This window comes from Uranotaenia lowii, chromosome 1 (genome assembly GCF_029784155.1).
Source record: "Uranotaenia lowii strain MFRU-FL chromosome 1, ASM2978415v1, whole genome shotgun sequence".
Classification (NCBI taxonomy): Eukaryota; Metazoa; Arthropoda; class Insecta; order Diptera; family Culicidae; genus Uranotaenia; species Uranotaenia lowii.
This window is the reverse complement of record NC_073691.1, coordinates 183,358,385-183,372,491: the sequence shown is the minus strand read 5'-3', so window position 1 is coordinate 183,372,491 and position 14,107 is coordinate 183,358,385. Positions and strand designations below refer to the sequence as shown.

Below are 14,107 nucleotides of genomic sequence, written 5' to 3'. Positions count from 1 at the left end.
GGGAGGCGCGGCCGGTGGCAAGCTTCATTGCGGCTGATAATATAGCCCAACAACCAACAACGACTGTGCTGATTATGGTGCACAATGGCTCCCGACAAGTGGCTTAATTGTTAACTGGTATAAGTTGTTTGGGCAGCAGCAAATGCATACTAACAAGAACAACATTCTGTCTCGGAACGAGCGATTAATTTGACTTAGTCGATGTGGCTATTATACTGGTTGTGACGAGTTCGTAGTACCTCCAGTCGGGTACAAACGGTTGATCGATTGAGTCGGAACGCTCTAGTCTATCGTGGTGGTAAAGTAGAATTTAGTGATACTAAGAGGCTAGGCGAGTAGTGCCGCGTTACAAAACTAAGCGCCGATGAGCTGTTTATAGTGGTGGGGTTTAGATAAAAGTCATTAAATACTGAGGACGCGCACGAGATGACAACGGATGACGAACGATCTCCGCGAGTGGAGATGGCCAGTGACGATGAGCGCGCCCTTAATAGTAGCACTGAAGAACCAAGGGATCCGGGTCGATGGCGTGATCTGGTAGCTTACTGGATTCTGGGACTCTGCAACAACTACGGCTACGTTGTGATGCTAACTGCTGCCCACGATATTCTCAAGGGCCTGGACGGGCACGGAGATAACGACGGGAAATCCATGGTGAGTTTACTTCTACTTCAAGTAACATGCCTTGATGAAGCAAACTGCATATTTGTTGGGTAGTTTTATCAATGGAACGAACGAAAGAGGTTGAAAAACACAACGAATAAATTAGCAGGTATAAACAAACCAAAACAACCTAGCTAGCAGTTCGAACGATCGTTGGAATTGGGTGAATCACCTTGTTGCTTTCACGAGTTGATCGAGCTTTTTTGCTAGATATTCAACATCACTTCAATACGATTACTGGCGAATTTGCAAAGAAGTTCAGCTGGTGTTAGTTTTAAAGATGCAATAAATAGTCACGAAGCGAAATATTTTCAAGGTGCTACCCATCAGCGGCAAAGCTATTAAACTAAAATACTCGGCAATATTTAAAGTCTATGCATAGTACAAATTTGTTTACTTGAGCTTCTCAAATATGATAAAATCGGTTGATGAATTTTTATCTGAAATCAAACAGATTATCTTCAAAGTGCGTAAAGTAATTAAAATATCTGCCCATATTTCAAACCATAAATTGTTTATCACCTATGGTCAATGGTGAAATAATCCCGTTTTCTCAGGTGAGGACGAGCAGTCCGTCTGTTTCACGATAAGCAATATCTTATCAAGAAAAAATAATAGCATATTAACCAATCATTTGACCAGCAGCATGCCCTGAAGGGTGGCCACCCCCTCCCCTATTTTATTTCGATTGTCAATAGCAAAGCCTCGATTGAGCTGTGGCAGGTATCTGTAAACCTCAACCAAACCGCACCTGATAAGAATTAATATTCTACCAAAGTCCAGCGCCGATACTTAGATTTGCGCCAAAGGAACACGTTTGAAGTCAGCAGCCTACATATTTGGGAGCACTTGATGGACGTGCGAGCATCGCGTGGCCATAAATTATGTGTACAATGTCAACGTTCATTAAAGCTCGTGTTATTGCATGAAAATGATTAACTGCCGATACTGGTTAAATTTATTGAACTTTTCGGGAAGTGTCCAAGAACGAATCCAATAATATACCTATCAATATTGCAATCAACTAAATTTATCATCACATCAATACATTTTATACTCGAATTTTCGTAAAATTGTTAAACTAGTGGAAGATTGAAAAGGATTCAAACAGGAAGAAAGAAGTTGTTTAAATATAATCGATCACTTTCATACATCGGATACTGGGGGTTTTCCGTCCCAAAGGTGATTGACACTTTTAACCTTTTTCGGTATTCCGTTGATGTTGATCAGATTTAAGAACGCTGGATGTACTACTGCTACTGCTGGTTGGATGGATTATGCCTTTCTATCTACATTTGGGTGTATTCGGTTTATTAGAGTGTGCCCATTTGCTGTACAATAGTAATAGTTTGAATACTTCCGACATATGAGCCTTTCATGATCGATCGGTGATCGTCTGATCAATGAGATTACTCTACGGAAACTCTAGGAAAAAACAACCCAGGGGCCCAAGGTGTGCTGTTCATGGGGGCGCGGAAACGCCTCTTTGCGAAAGACCGTGCTGATGAGGTGGAAGGTTGGCGGGTTGCAAATATGCCAGTCCCGAACGACAGCCATGTTATCAGAAAAAATTCAAACAATAAGCGAAGAGGATAAGGGAGTGCGGAGAAGCACGACAGTCCTAATCCGTCAGGTGGAAGTGGACTACGACGTTCGCCGGCTAGGGAATCTGCCGAGTGCCGGCGGAAAAAACAGATGAAAGGGATGACCCTGCTCTGGAACGAACGGAGCACCCTGAACCATCCTGATGAGGAAAGCAACCCAGTAGCAACATGGCGATGGTGCGCGTATCAACGGCGGCAATTTATAAGTTGTCGAATTTATACCGAATATCGAAGTAAGTCCACTCTTTGTTAATGTTTTTACTGATGTGTGCGGTTTTTTAATTCAACAAAAAAGGTCTGACGCTATCGATTCATGCCATCAGGGGCGATCCTGAACAGACTCCTTCGAAGTTCTGTAGGTAGTCGGAGAACTTCTAAGCTCCTCAGAGCGTCAGAACCCTGAGGCTCCAGCTGAACTTGTAGTGGACATGGCTTACAACCAAAATTTTGTGGAGTGTGTTAGGAAGAAAACCATCATCCAGAAGGCAACCCGGAAGAAGCCCGTCAACGTAATGCAATTTTTTTCACGACAAATCGTAAAGTCGTAGGCCTTCTAACGGCACCAAATGGCCAGAAAAAGGGGCATGGACAAGTGGTGATCTCTTTGAGGACGGAAACTATCCACCTTAAGCCAAACTGATGATGAGATGGAAGTTGCTAGAAAAGAGGGGGTATTCCGGAGAAACGAGACCTGGGGCTCCGAGAAGGCAAGCTGGCTCTGCTGGTCCGCCAGGAGGAGACAGTGGTGGTGGAAAGTTAAGCACAAAAGAAAAAAGTCCACGAAAGCCAAACCTAGTCCGAACTCAAACCCGATGCCCTGATTAGGTAGAATGGTGAGACCATCATTGGGAAGGCATGTACACTGACTTTCTCCGCCAAATAAGAACCAATACGTACGACGGTTACCGTCTGGATAGAAGACCTGAACGAGATAGCCACAGAGGATGTAAGTAGTCAAAGGACCTGTACAAAATCTGTGCAAGATCTAGAAGAACCGGATCTCGATCGGGATGAAGGACGGTTCTTTCAAATCCAGAGCACAGGCAGCGTTCGCGAAACTCCAAGTTACAGCAACAAACGCAGTGAGATGATCTATCTGCCAGATGGTCATCCCTCAGCAACCGAAGAGATGTTTCTGTTGTGTTGAGTTCGGTGCAAGGGCACCGACACAAGTGGCATGTGCTGGCGAAGTCGGATATTTAGCGACTGTGAAGTTCCGGTTCTGGACCCTATTCAGGGCCCAACTGACCTGATTGCTGGCTAGATTCTGCATAGGTCAGTCGTGCTAGCGGTTGCTCAACATCGTTGGTTGAGTTTGGCTCTCATACACTGTCTGTATTTTTTTTATTAGTTGATCAGCCAGGTGGTTAATCCTTTTTACGGATTGCATTTCAAGGCACGGCGAGCGACCGAGTCCCCCCAGTATGCTACTCTGGGTCCATGGGTGCAATTGGACGACTCATGATACTAAGTACCCCTACGCCATAAAGTCCACCTAAGGCCTCTGGTCATAATTCCCATCCGGACCTGCATCGGAAGATATACCCGAGATGGGAGACCATGTCCGCGCTTAAGCGTTCATCGGCAAACTCCAGTTCGAGTCAAAACTCCAGCATATATACCCTGCCTCTTGTTACGATTCAAGACTAAGGACCTCTCCTCTAACGACTCGAGGTCCGGCCTTTACTCGCAACTCGAGGCTCGCTTTGTTCCCACGACTATCGTACGCTCCGCCTCTGATCGAGACCACTGTAATAGACCAATGACCTCTCCTCTAACGACTCGCGATCTTGGCTTTTCTCGAGGCCCTCTCCTCTTTGTCCGTCCGTGTGCCGATCGAGAGCAGCTTACCCTAGACTCGCCTAGCCTAGCTTACGCCTGTCACAGCACACGTCCGGGGCTTTACGAAAGACTAATCCGATGATTCCCGGCGAAGAATTCATCCTACACCGACTCAGGTGACTCACCTGCCGACGACGTGAAGTCACCCTACCCGAGAGTATTTCGCGGCGTACCCCCTACGAGTTTGACTACGAAGAAAGTATTTTCTTATCCCCGCAGCTTCCCTCGTAGGGAGCGCGTTTTACTCAGATACTCCGCGGCCCGGTAGTGAAGGTTTCCTACACAACGTTCGCGACGTACCTAACAGCTCGGCATACGCAGAAGGTAGAGTCTTATCTTTGTATGCTTTACTGCCAGGATCGGACGCACACTACTCGAAGGCCCCGCGCCGAAAAGGCATTCTACTCCGACCGTGGTCCGGTCTCCCTCCTTCCTTTTTTGCTGGCAAACCTAGGCTTTTTGCCCGCCGTGTTCCGAATCGAGAGCAGCTTATCCTAGACTCGCGCCTGTCACAGCACACGTACGGGTCTTAAGCGCTTGCGACTCAGATGAATCCCGACGGTGATGTCATCCTACCCGATTCGAGTGGCTCATCCGACAGCGACGTGAGACCACTGTACCCGAGAGTACTCCACGACGTGAATACTCTTCCCCCTACGAGTTCGACTGCGGAGAAGGTCATGTCTTATCCTCACAGCCTCCGTCACAGAGGACGTGTTCGACTCGGATACTCCACGACGGTAACGTTGGAGGTATCCACACACAGACGCGCGACGTACCTAGCAGCTCGGCATACGCATGTAAGCTTTACTGCCATGGTTGGACGCACACTACTCAGGTGCTCCCCGACGAAGGAGCCACCAGGGAAGCAAATCGAACCGATCTGATAATGATAACTGGTTTATCACTTGTGTTACACTTAGCGATAAATTTTAAAAACTGATGACATCTCATCCCTTTCCAATGCCGATCAAGATAATTCGTTTGAACTTTGCTCTAGTGGGCATCAGATTTCTTGATGTAAGCCCCGTGCAATTGTTGGTAGTTTTGATGGTGCGTTTACCGGCCGTGTCGGCCCGGCACCTGGTGTGTCATCAATCAATTGTTAGTATTTTTGGTATTTTTTGTTGGTGCGTCTACCGGTCGGGTCGGCCCGGCACCTTGTGCATCAAGCAATTGTTGGTGTCCTCCTTGGGTGCCAGCAAATTGTTGTTGCTTATCCTTAACGTTACAAGAGATGATATATTTGAATCGGAAAGCACAACTTATCGAGAGCAAAATTGTAGTTGATAAGCGCTAGGTATAGTGTTCTTGAGGATGAAAATCTCTCTCACAGGTGTTTTGATCGGCAAATTCTATCGGAGGATAACGATTTTTGGATTCCCTGGGAGCCACCCTACACCGGTCTCGGACTGGTGTTGGTTCCAACTCCTCTGCAGGGCAATCATGATCCGGGTGAACCCATCGCTGACCCCGCGCCAAGTATTGGCATCCTCACACATCCTCCGCACGATGTTGTCGGCTGTTGTGTCTGGTCCGCAGGCGGCAAGCATGTTAGCACATACCCCTTCTAACTTCAGACAGTTGAACACTACGTGCTCTTGTGTCTCTATTGTGTCACCGTAGATTGGACAGGATGGCGAGGCCAGGTTACACTGCCTGCTCAAGGCTGCTACGTACCGCAAAATGGACGAGGTCACATTCGCCAGGACCCTTCTTCTGTTGCAGCGGATTGCCGAGTTGTTCGACATGGCCCGTGAGTGGGCTGCTGTCGCCATTGCTGCTCCTTTACAGGCGTAGTCGACGTGGGCCGTAAAGCTCAGCCGGTCGTCGATCATATCATCCCACCATGTCTGTATGGTGGGAGCGCAAAGACAACAACCCGGCGAAATGACCAGCATCCGCCATCTTTCACCTGCCTTCATCTACGTCTTCATCTGCCAACGGTACGTGGTGAACCAAGTGGCCTAGTGCGCATAGGCGGTAGTGTATACTGCTACACGTGTTATTGTTCCGTTACCTCATCCATGATCAATAGCCGATGGTCCTTACCCGATATCTCGACCAATCCTGGTCCGCATCCGTGTTCCCGGCTTGTACGCTGCTGGTGCCTGCCGTTTGTAATACCCAACTTGCAAGGTAACACAAACCATCATCCTAAGGGAAGGGCCTTCAAATGCGCAAATCCAAGTGTAACCAACAAAAGTTTAGGGAAATAAAAGTGGGAATTTTCTTGTTCTGAAATCTTCAAGTGTGCTGTACCTGAGGTTCAGAGGAGGGTTCTTGCTCCGCTGAGCAGTCTGGGGAACCGTTGATTACAAGGCTTAGCTTAATAATGGGTAAAATCGAGAAGGAACTCACCGGTAGAAACCCCGTCCTCATCGGCGGGGACTCCAATACGTGAGTCGTCTCACAAACCCCAGAGGTCAATTACTACCGAATAGGCCGAAGTGTTCTTTTTTTACGATCTTTTGTATTAGAACCGCTCATCAGTTTGTGGAGGTTAAGGGATCGTCCTTAGTCAAGATTTTCTCTTCGGTTCAACAAAACAACCCTTACGGATAAGGTAGTTCTACAACCTGATTCCTGAAAGAAACTTCGAGATGTGAGCCAGTCTTCGAGCAAAGAGGCGAAATATATTTATCGTGAACATCAACGGGACCCGCTATTCCAGTTTAGAATCTGAAGCTAAAAAAACCTGTGAACACTCTGTGCGACGCTTTTCAACATCTGCCGACGAGAGTATACTGACAATTAACTTGGTACCTCGGTACCTCGTTCAGCACCCAAAGTAAGGACATAATCTTGCCGCTTCGTTCACCGTAGAGTGATCGGCACCGGGCACTGTTCAGTATCCAAAGTAAGGTCGGGTACAATAGATACAACCAGCTATAGCTAGTTGTTGTCTAAGTTGATCTCACCTAACTCGAGCTTGACGAAAGGAAAGTCCGCAGGTCAGATATAAGTTAACTTTTCTCTCCAGAACTTCCATGGAACTTTTGTATTTAGAGGGATAAGTTTGCCGACCCTAGGGATTGATAAGAGTTCGCTGGATAACATCAAACCGAAGGTTCTACGTAGTTCTTGTACTTTTTAGTTGAATATATGTTCCTCCTTCGTATTCTGAATACAACTATGTGATAAGTAGCCATATAGACCATAGCAAATCGATCAAGTTATGCTGAATCGATTTACACTTTTTTTTATCCCCCGTACAGGCCAGCCCTTTTGCAGAGGACCCCACCAACGGATACGATCGCAGGCCATGCAACAAGTTATCGACGGGTGCCATCCTATTGGCCGACATTTTGCCTGCCCTATCGATCAAGCTGATAGCCTCGTTTTTCCCGCTCTGGAAACAGTATGTTCCATTTTTTTTTCTATGATCGTATTGGAATAAGTGTAATGATCGTACATCATCTACTCAAGTAACCTATACGATTTAGATACGTCCTATACGTTGATTGGGTGATTTTACTAACACAAGTATCAATGATTAAATTATAACAATTTTCTCAAAAGCTTCCGAGTAGGTGCCGCCGTACTGCTAGCCGCCGGTGGGTTCCTCATGGTAGCCTTTGCCACCACAGAATGGATGATCTTCCTCGGGGTGATCTTCACGTCCTTCTCTTCCGGTCTCGGTGAAGCGACCTTCCTAGCGTACGCTAGCTATTTCCACAAGTAGGTTGAGAACAATCTTTTTTTTTTCATTTCGATGCTTTAATTGTGGTACTTTCGACAACAGGAACGTCATATCGACGTGGTCCTCGGGTACGGGAGGCGCCGGAGTCATCGGGTCACTATCGTACACCGGATTGGCCGCCGCCGGCTTATCTCCCAAGGCTACAATGTTGGTGATGTTGGTGGTTCCAGCTGCCGAAGCAGCTTCTTTTTGGCTTTTATTGCGGCACAAGGACACAAGTGGAGCTCCATCGGTGGAGAGCGGAGACGAGTCCAGCAAGACAACGGTAGACTACAGCACCCTACCGGCTAACGAACGACCACTGGAGAGCTGGAAGCAGAAGATAAACTACATTCCGTCGCTGTTTATCTACATGATTCCGCTTATCTTGGTGTACCTGTTCGAGTACTTCATCAACCAAGGAATGGTAAGTTCTAGTTCAAATGCTGTTTTTTAGGAGTACCGACATATTTCTTTTGGAGTAGTTTACTCCACCAGTTGGGGAGATTGTGATGTTTGTTTACATTGTGTCAAATGTAAAAAGTAAACAAATCTCACTTATTTGTTCACTTTCAAGGAACACGAGACAGTTGTAAAAACGTAGGAGTTACGTTTCGTGATACAGCTTACAATACTTGATACCTGATACCCTTAAGACCCTCTTTTCTCAAAACACTAAAAAAATCGTTTCCTGTTTCCTCCAGTTTGAACTCGTATACTTCCCCGGCATCTGGTTGGACCAATCGGAGCAATACCGGGTGTACCAAGTGCTTTACCAGGTGGGGGTCTTCATATCCCGTTCCTCGGTCAATATCGTTCACTTCAAACACGTCTGGATCATGGCGGTGCTGCAGTTTGTGAACGTAGTAATCTTTACGTTCGAAGCCATCTACTACTACATGCCCTCGATCTGGATCGTGTTCGTGTTGATCCTGTGGGAAGGTCTACTCGGTGGAGGTGGCTACGTGAACACCTTCTACCGGATGCAGCAGGAAGTGCCGGACGCTCGAAGGGAATACGCCATGATGATCACCTCGATCTCGGACTCGGTTGGCATTGCGCTGGCCGGAGTGGCCGCCATCCCCTCCCACAATGCCATCTGTGACCTGCCGGTTCCCGATCGATTGGTGTCGTTCTAGACTTAGGCCAGTTCGATTGATTCAGTCTCCGACTGATGTTGTACTTTACGGGTAGAAATGACTGTATGTTTACACGAGATTTGTTTATGTGTATGAGTGTTCTAGTGAGTTGACAAGTAAACATGTTATGATATAATTTTGGTCTCTGTTTTGTTTAACTACTGAAAGAATTTCCAAATGAAAATAAACTCAATTCCAACTTCTTAGTACGTATTATGTCGCCAGCACTAAATTTTACTTCGCAAGTCCAGACTTCCGACTTCTGACTGACTTCCGAAAAGGGAAAATGAAGTACTAGATTGTCGGAAGTCTATGTTCAGCTGTCAGTTAACCAGCGACATTTCTAATAATTTTGTTCAAATGCAGAATATCTCTATTTTGATTTTTTCACACAGGCTTAAACTCTTGTTTTCAAACGGTTTTGTAAGATACATAAACCTGTGAACGCACCTTCACACTGATATCAAAATTCATCTAGTTTTTGAAGTGTTAGGGCTGTCCCAACGGTAGATGCAAAACACGGTTTTCGACCACGCTAAAATATTTCGGCTGGCACCGGTGTCGTATATTGCTGTTTTAGCACAGTTATCGATTTCGAAATTCCCAACAGTTATACGCCTTTGTTTCAAATTCATGCAAATTTGGAACAGGATTTCAAAATATACGACAGACCGATTTAGTTCACGGTAAGAAAATTTTAGCCAACAATGATTTCTTTCACACATGTTTGGGTAACATTGGGTGTGATAATAGTTTCTTTTTGAGATATTATTTGAATGTTTTATTTTCGCTTCAACCAGCCTATACGTAACGTAAATTGAGAATAGATGTTAATAAAAACCATATCAAGTATAAATAATAGATGCCACATTATTCTCGATTTAATATAATTAAATAAAAAGCTTTTCATTTGGACTCGACGAATTAGTGAATCCAGTCAGCGTTCTAAAATTTGAAAAAATAAACGAAAAGAAAATTTTAATACTTTTTCGATGAGGTTAAATAAATGTTCATTGTTTGTTCTATAATTTTTGTTTTATTTGAGATATTGAGAGATTTTTAGTTTCGTATGGATCTTTATCAATGTCAGCAATAACTTGAAAAAAAAATTGCTTTTTCATTTCATTTCAACAAAACCTTATTCCATTGATTCAAAGCAATTTGGTTGAAATAATTGAAGAATTGTTTCAATTGACCTTTTTTCCTCGTTGTGTGGTCATTTTTTGCTTTTAAATTAATGAAATCCTGGTAGAATAGTTGAAATCATTGTTCTGTCAAAAAGAATATTCGTAGAATTAATTTTAAGACAATTAACCGTGAAACTCAAAACTTATACAATTTTTCTAATAAAATGGGTTTTTTCTTCTCAATTATTGAGTGTCTGCAATGAAAGTGTTTCCGTTTTAAATTTGCTCATACACCGGTGGGGAGTGGGTGTTTTAGCCGATTCTAAAATTTCAAATTGTGCTAAAACTGGTATACTTAAAACCAATATTTACGCCTGAACCGTTGCAGGTGCTCTTATAATTGAATTTGAATCAAATTTTCTTGATTTTCAAACAATATAATCGGCTTTATCTACCATTGTAAAATTATCAGAATGAACAATCTGTTCTCAATTTGATAAGTTACCATTCATTTATGACTATTTTATGGCGGAAGCAGCACCTGCCAAACATAAAAAACGAACCGTTTAGATCGCTTAAAAGGTGAATGAATTCCCGGCAAATCGGTTAGGTATGCAAAAAGTTCCAATGGCGAACTTTGGCGCAAAGTTCATGCGAGACACATACGTAACGCTTATCACTCAAAGACCGCTAGCTGGCGGCAGGTGCGAAAACGTGTCAGTCGAGTACTACACCTTCCTTCGGTTGTTAATCATATTCCTGGGCGTTGAACGGTGTACATATGTAGTGAGAATGTTATTGAAGTTTCTGCGAGACTTGCATAATCATGAGAACTGAATCGACAAGATCGTTCAGTGTAGTGCTGTATAGGGTTGAGAAAGATGCGATTCGATCCGATAACGATCTGTTTGATATTCCACGTACTGAGATAAAAGTATATGGGTAAACAGATGCATCTGCTTCGTGAATCTTTAGCTCATTTGTAGCATACTCTCCGGTAAGGATGCTTATAAATCTACTAAATAATGTTTTAAAATAAGGTTGCCATATTGCCCGGTTTTATCCGGGTTTGCCGGATTTTTAATACAAAATTTATGAACAGTCCGACCCGGATTTCATTGAAATATGCCTCCAAAACGAAATTTTTTGAACTTTTTATAAAAATGATTCAGAAACGTTTTTTTTGAAGCCTAAGATTCATCTGTGCCTAAGATACAATCTAAAATTTTTCGATGAGTTAGATGAAAAAAAAAATTTGCCCGGATATTGGCCGGATTTTTTGTTGCAATTTTGAAATCAAATGTCTGGATTTGGCAGGTTTTTATATAAAATTTTCCCGATACGTGCTGAGAAAATTCTGGTAACCTTATTTTAAAATAATTTATTTGGAAAGTTTATTAACATTTAAAGCTACCAGATTTGAGTTTTTTTTTTTCCGGGAATGCTTGTGAGACTGGCAGTTGTAATTTATGGGGATTTTTCTGTTATCTGACAATTTGCCCCGAGGTCTTGAGATTTTTTTAAACTTTAGAATTTGGTTAATTTTTCTGATTTATTTGAGGTTATATTTTTTTAGAAAAAAAATTAATCATATTAAAAATGCACATAGGCGAGATAAGGGCACAACGAGCACCCGAGGCAAATTGGGCCCCATTCTTTTCAAAGAAAATACGTATTTTTCTTAAATAAATTTTGACGAGGAAGAGCTTTGTAGTTCCTATAGTATTAATTATTTAAGCAAAAAGAAATCTCCTTACAATCTCTAAAGAAATATTAAAAAAAAAATCAGCAAGTTATGATTATCCCTCCGATACCTTGCCAATAGGCCAAATCGTCAGATGAATTCTGTCAAGCTGTGCTCTATAAGAGCACCTGTACCCGTGGTCTATTCTTGGGTCTAATTTATATACAAGAATTGAACCAAAGAAATTAGATCCGATCCAATGAAAAAACTAGCAACCGCACTCGTGTTCCATTTACTGTCAAACGGTTTAGAACTGCGTCAAATTGGATCCAAATCTCATCAGTTTTGTAACAATCCTTATACCAGCTCTAAAAAAAGTTGAGTTGAAACTGGTGTAATGGATCACCAGTGCGGTTGCTTGGGTCGGAATTTGGGTCTAAGCCGGCTGTTTGGACCACGGATACAGGTGCTCTAAGTCAGTCAACTTCATCGAGTGGAATTCGCTACTAGATTCTAACGGGTGTTAAATAAAAAATGAGAATTTTTTCCATCACATATAAAAAAATTGTTTTTTTTTTTTTTTAATCGATTTCAATATTTTTTATTAATAACACAATGTATTTTCTTCAAAAAAATGTCAGTGAATGTTTGAGTAAGGGCCGTGGCCTGATGTTCGACGCAACTTTGTCGCGATGCTCTCACAAGAACGTTGTACGGCACTTACGTCCATTTTCCGGATACAATTCAGGATTCTTGTAGTCAGTTGCTTCGTGTCCTTAGCCCTCCAATTGTTTTTATACACTAGGGCACTGAGTGAGCCAAAGAAATCCTCTATAGGGCGGCACTGGGGCAAGTTTGTTGGGTTACGATCTTTCGGCACGAGCGGTATCTTTTTCTCCTCAAGGTACGCCAGCCAGTCAGAACGAATGACGTCCCGCGGTATTTTTTGGTCATCCACCGACACTGTGATTTAACTGTCTCAATCTGCTCCTCCGTGTACTCCGGCGACCTCGTCTTCTTCCTGCAGACGATTCCTTCCATCTTGAGGGTACGATGGATCAATACGTGGGAGCAGCCATATTTCCGATCGGTGTCACGCAGGCTGGTTGCGTCCTTGTTGTCAAACAGCTTCTTTAACGATGTCTTCCTCTGCTTCGTCATTATCGTCACCGGAAGACCACTTCCGACCTTCCGCTCTACGTTCAGGGAACCCAGGATACGATATACCGTACTGACAGGTACATTTTCTTCCTTAAAATGTGCCACCGTGAACTTTTTTCCTTGCTGGAAATGCGTTTCGTAGAACCGTACTATGCGTTCACGGAGCACGTGCTGTTTCGACGCCATCTTTGCTTTGACTAAATTCAAACTAGCAAAACCAAACACGCCTACTGTTCCTAGGGAGCCCAAAGAGCAATTTTCTTGGAGAAAGAAAATTTTACGCTCTTTATTTGAGATACTGAAAGGTATTGAAAACATTCTCATTTTTTATTTAACACCCGTTACGACAGAAAACGCTCATCGTGCCCCTATTAATGGTTCTTATACTTCCCCAGGGGGGCTCTCATCATGCCCCTCTCTCTAGTGACTGATTTTCAGCTTTCGGCAAATAAATTTAAAAAAGCATTTTTAAACGTTTTTCTTGTTTCACAAGTTTCAGCCAGTTAGGAAATAGACTTTTTAAGTGTCTGAACACGAAACAATGATGTAATTCACATATTATAGCTGTTTTCTATGGTTAAACAAGCATCCTCTTTAAGGTATCTTGGTGCCCTTATCTCCCCTAAGTATGTCTTTTTTTAGCGGAAATCATGATATAGCACATTTTAATTTGATCAGATTTTTCAATGAAATATTTAAAAAATTTAGTATTTTTAAATATTGGTGAAAATCTGAAGACCTTGAATAATAATAAAAAAACACTTATCATAATTTTTCAAAATTTTCCTTTACTGAATGATAAACTATAAAGTGCAATAGTTGAAAATTCGTTAGTTAAAATACCGGTTTCTGGAATCTCTATTTGCTGTGCCCGGTCAAAAACTAGGTCAACACTTCTGGCAAAACTCCTTGTTTATGATTTTCAGTCGTCAGAGTTTTTCACACACCTGAAACGTGCTAGTTCCTATGCAGTAAAGCGGCTGCTTCCCGGCAGATATAAAATCCGGAAACTAACAAGCGAGACATGGTCAGATCCAAATCCGATAGCAGCAGATGGACCAAACTTTCTCCTGGCATGTCCAGCATGCGGTGGAAGAATTCCTTGGAGCATTGTATATGATATTTGCATTCGAGAGGAAAGTTTCCTATAGGTACTCACTGTCGTTCATGGCCCAACACGTGAGCCCATTCAGGTACAGTTCGGA

General features: G+C 43.1%; 1 protein-coding gene across 1 annotated transcript; it reads left to right on the top strand.

Annotated features, from left to right (window-relative positions):
• Positions 1-9,047, top strand: LOC129739343 (battenin-like). Its single transcript, XM_055730752.1, has 5 exons — positions 1-654; positions 7,328-7,470; positions 7,632-7,790; positions 7,855-8,218; positions 8,496-9,047. The coding sequence occupies exons 1-5, from the start codon at positions 427-429 to the stop codon at positions 8,928-8,930; spliced, it is 1,329 nt and encodes a 442-aa protein (XP_055586727.1). The 5' UTR covers positions 1-426; the 3' UTR covers positions 8,931-9,047.
• The last annotated feature ends 5,060 nt before the right edge of the window (positions 9,048-14,107 follow it).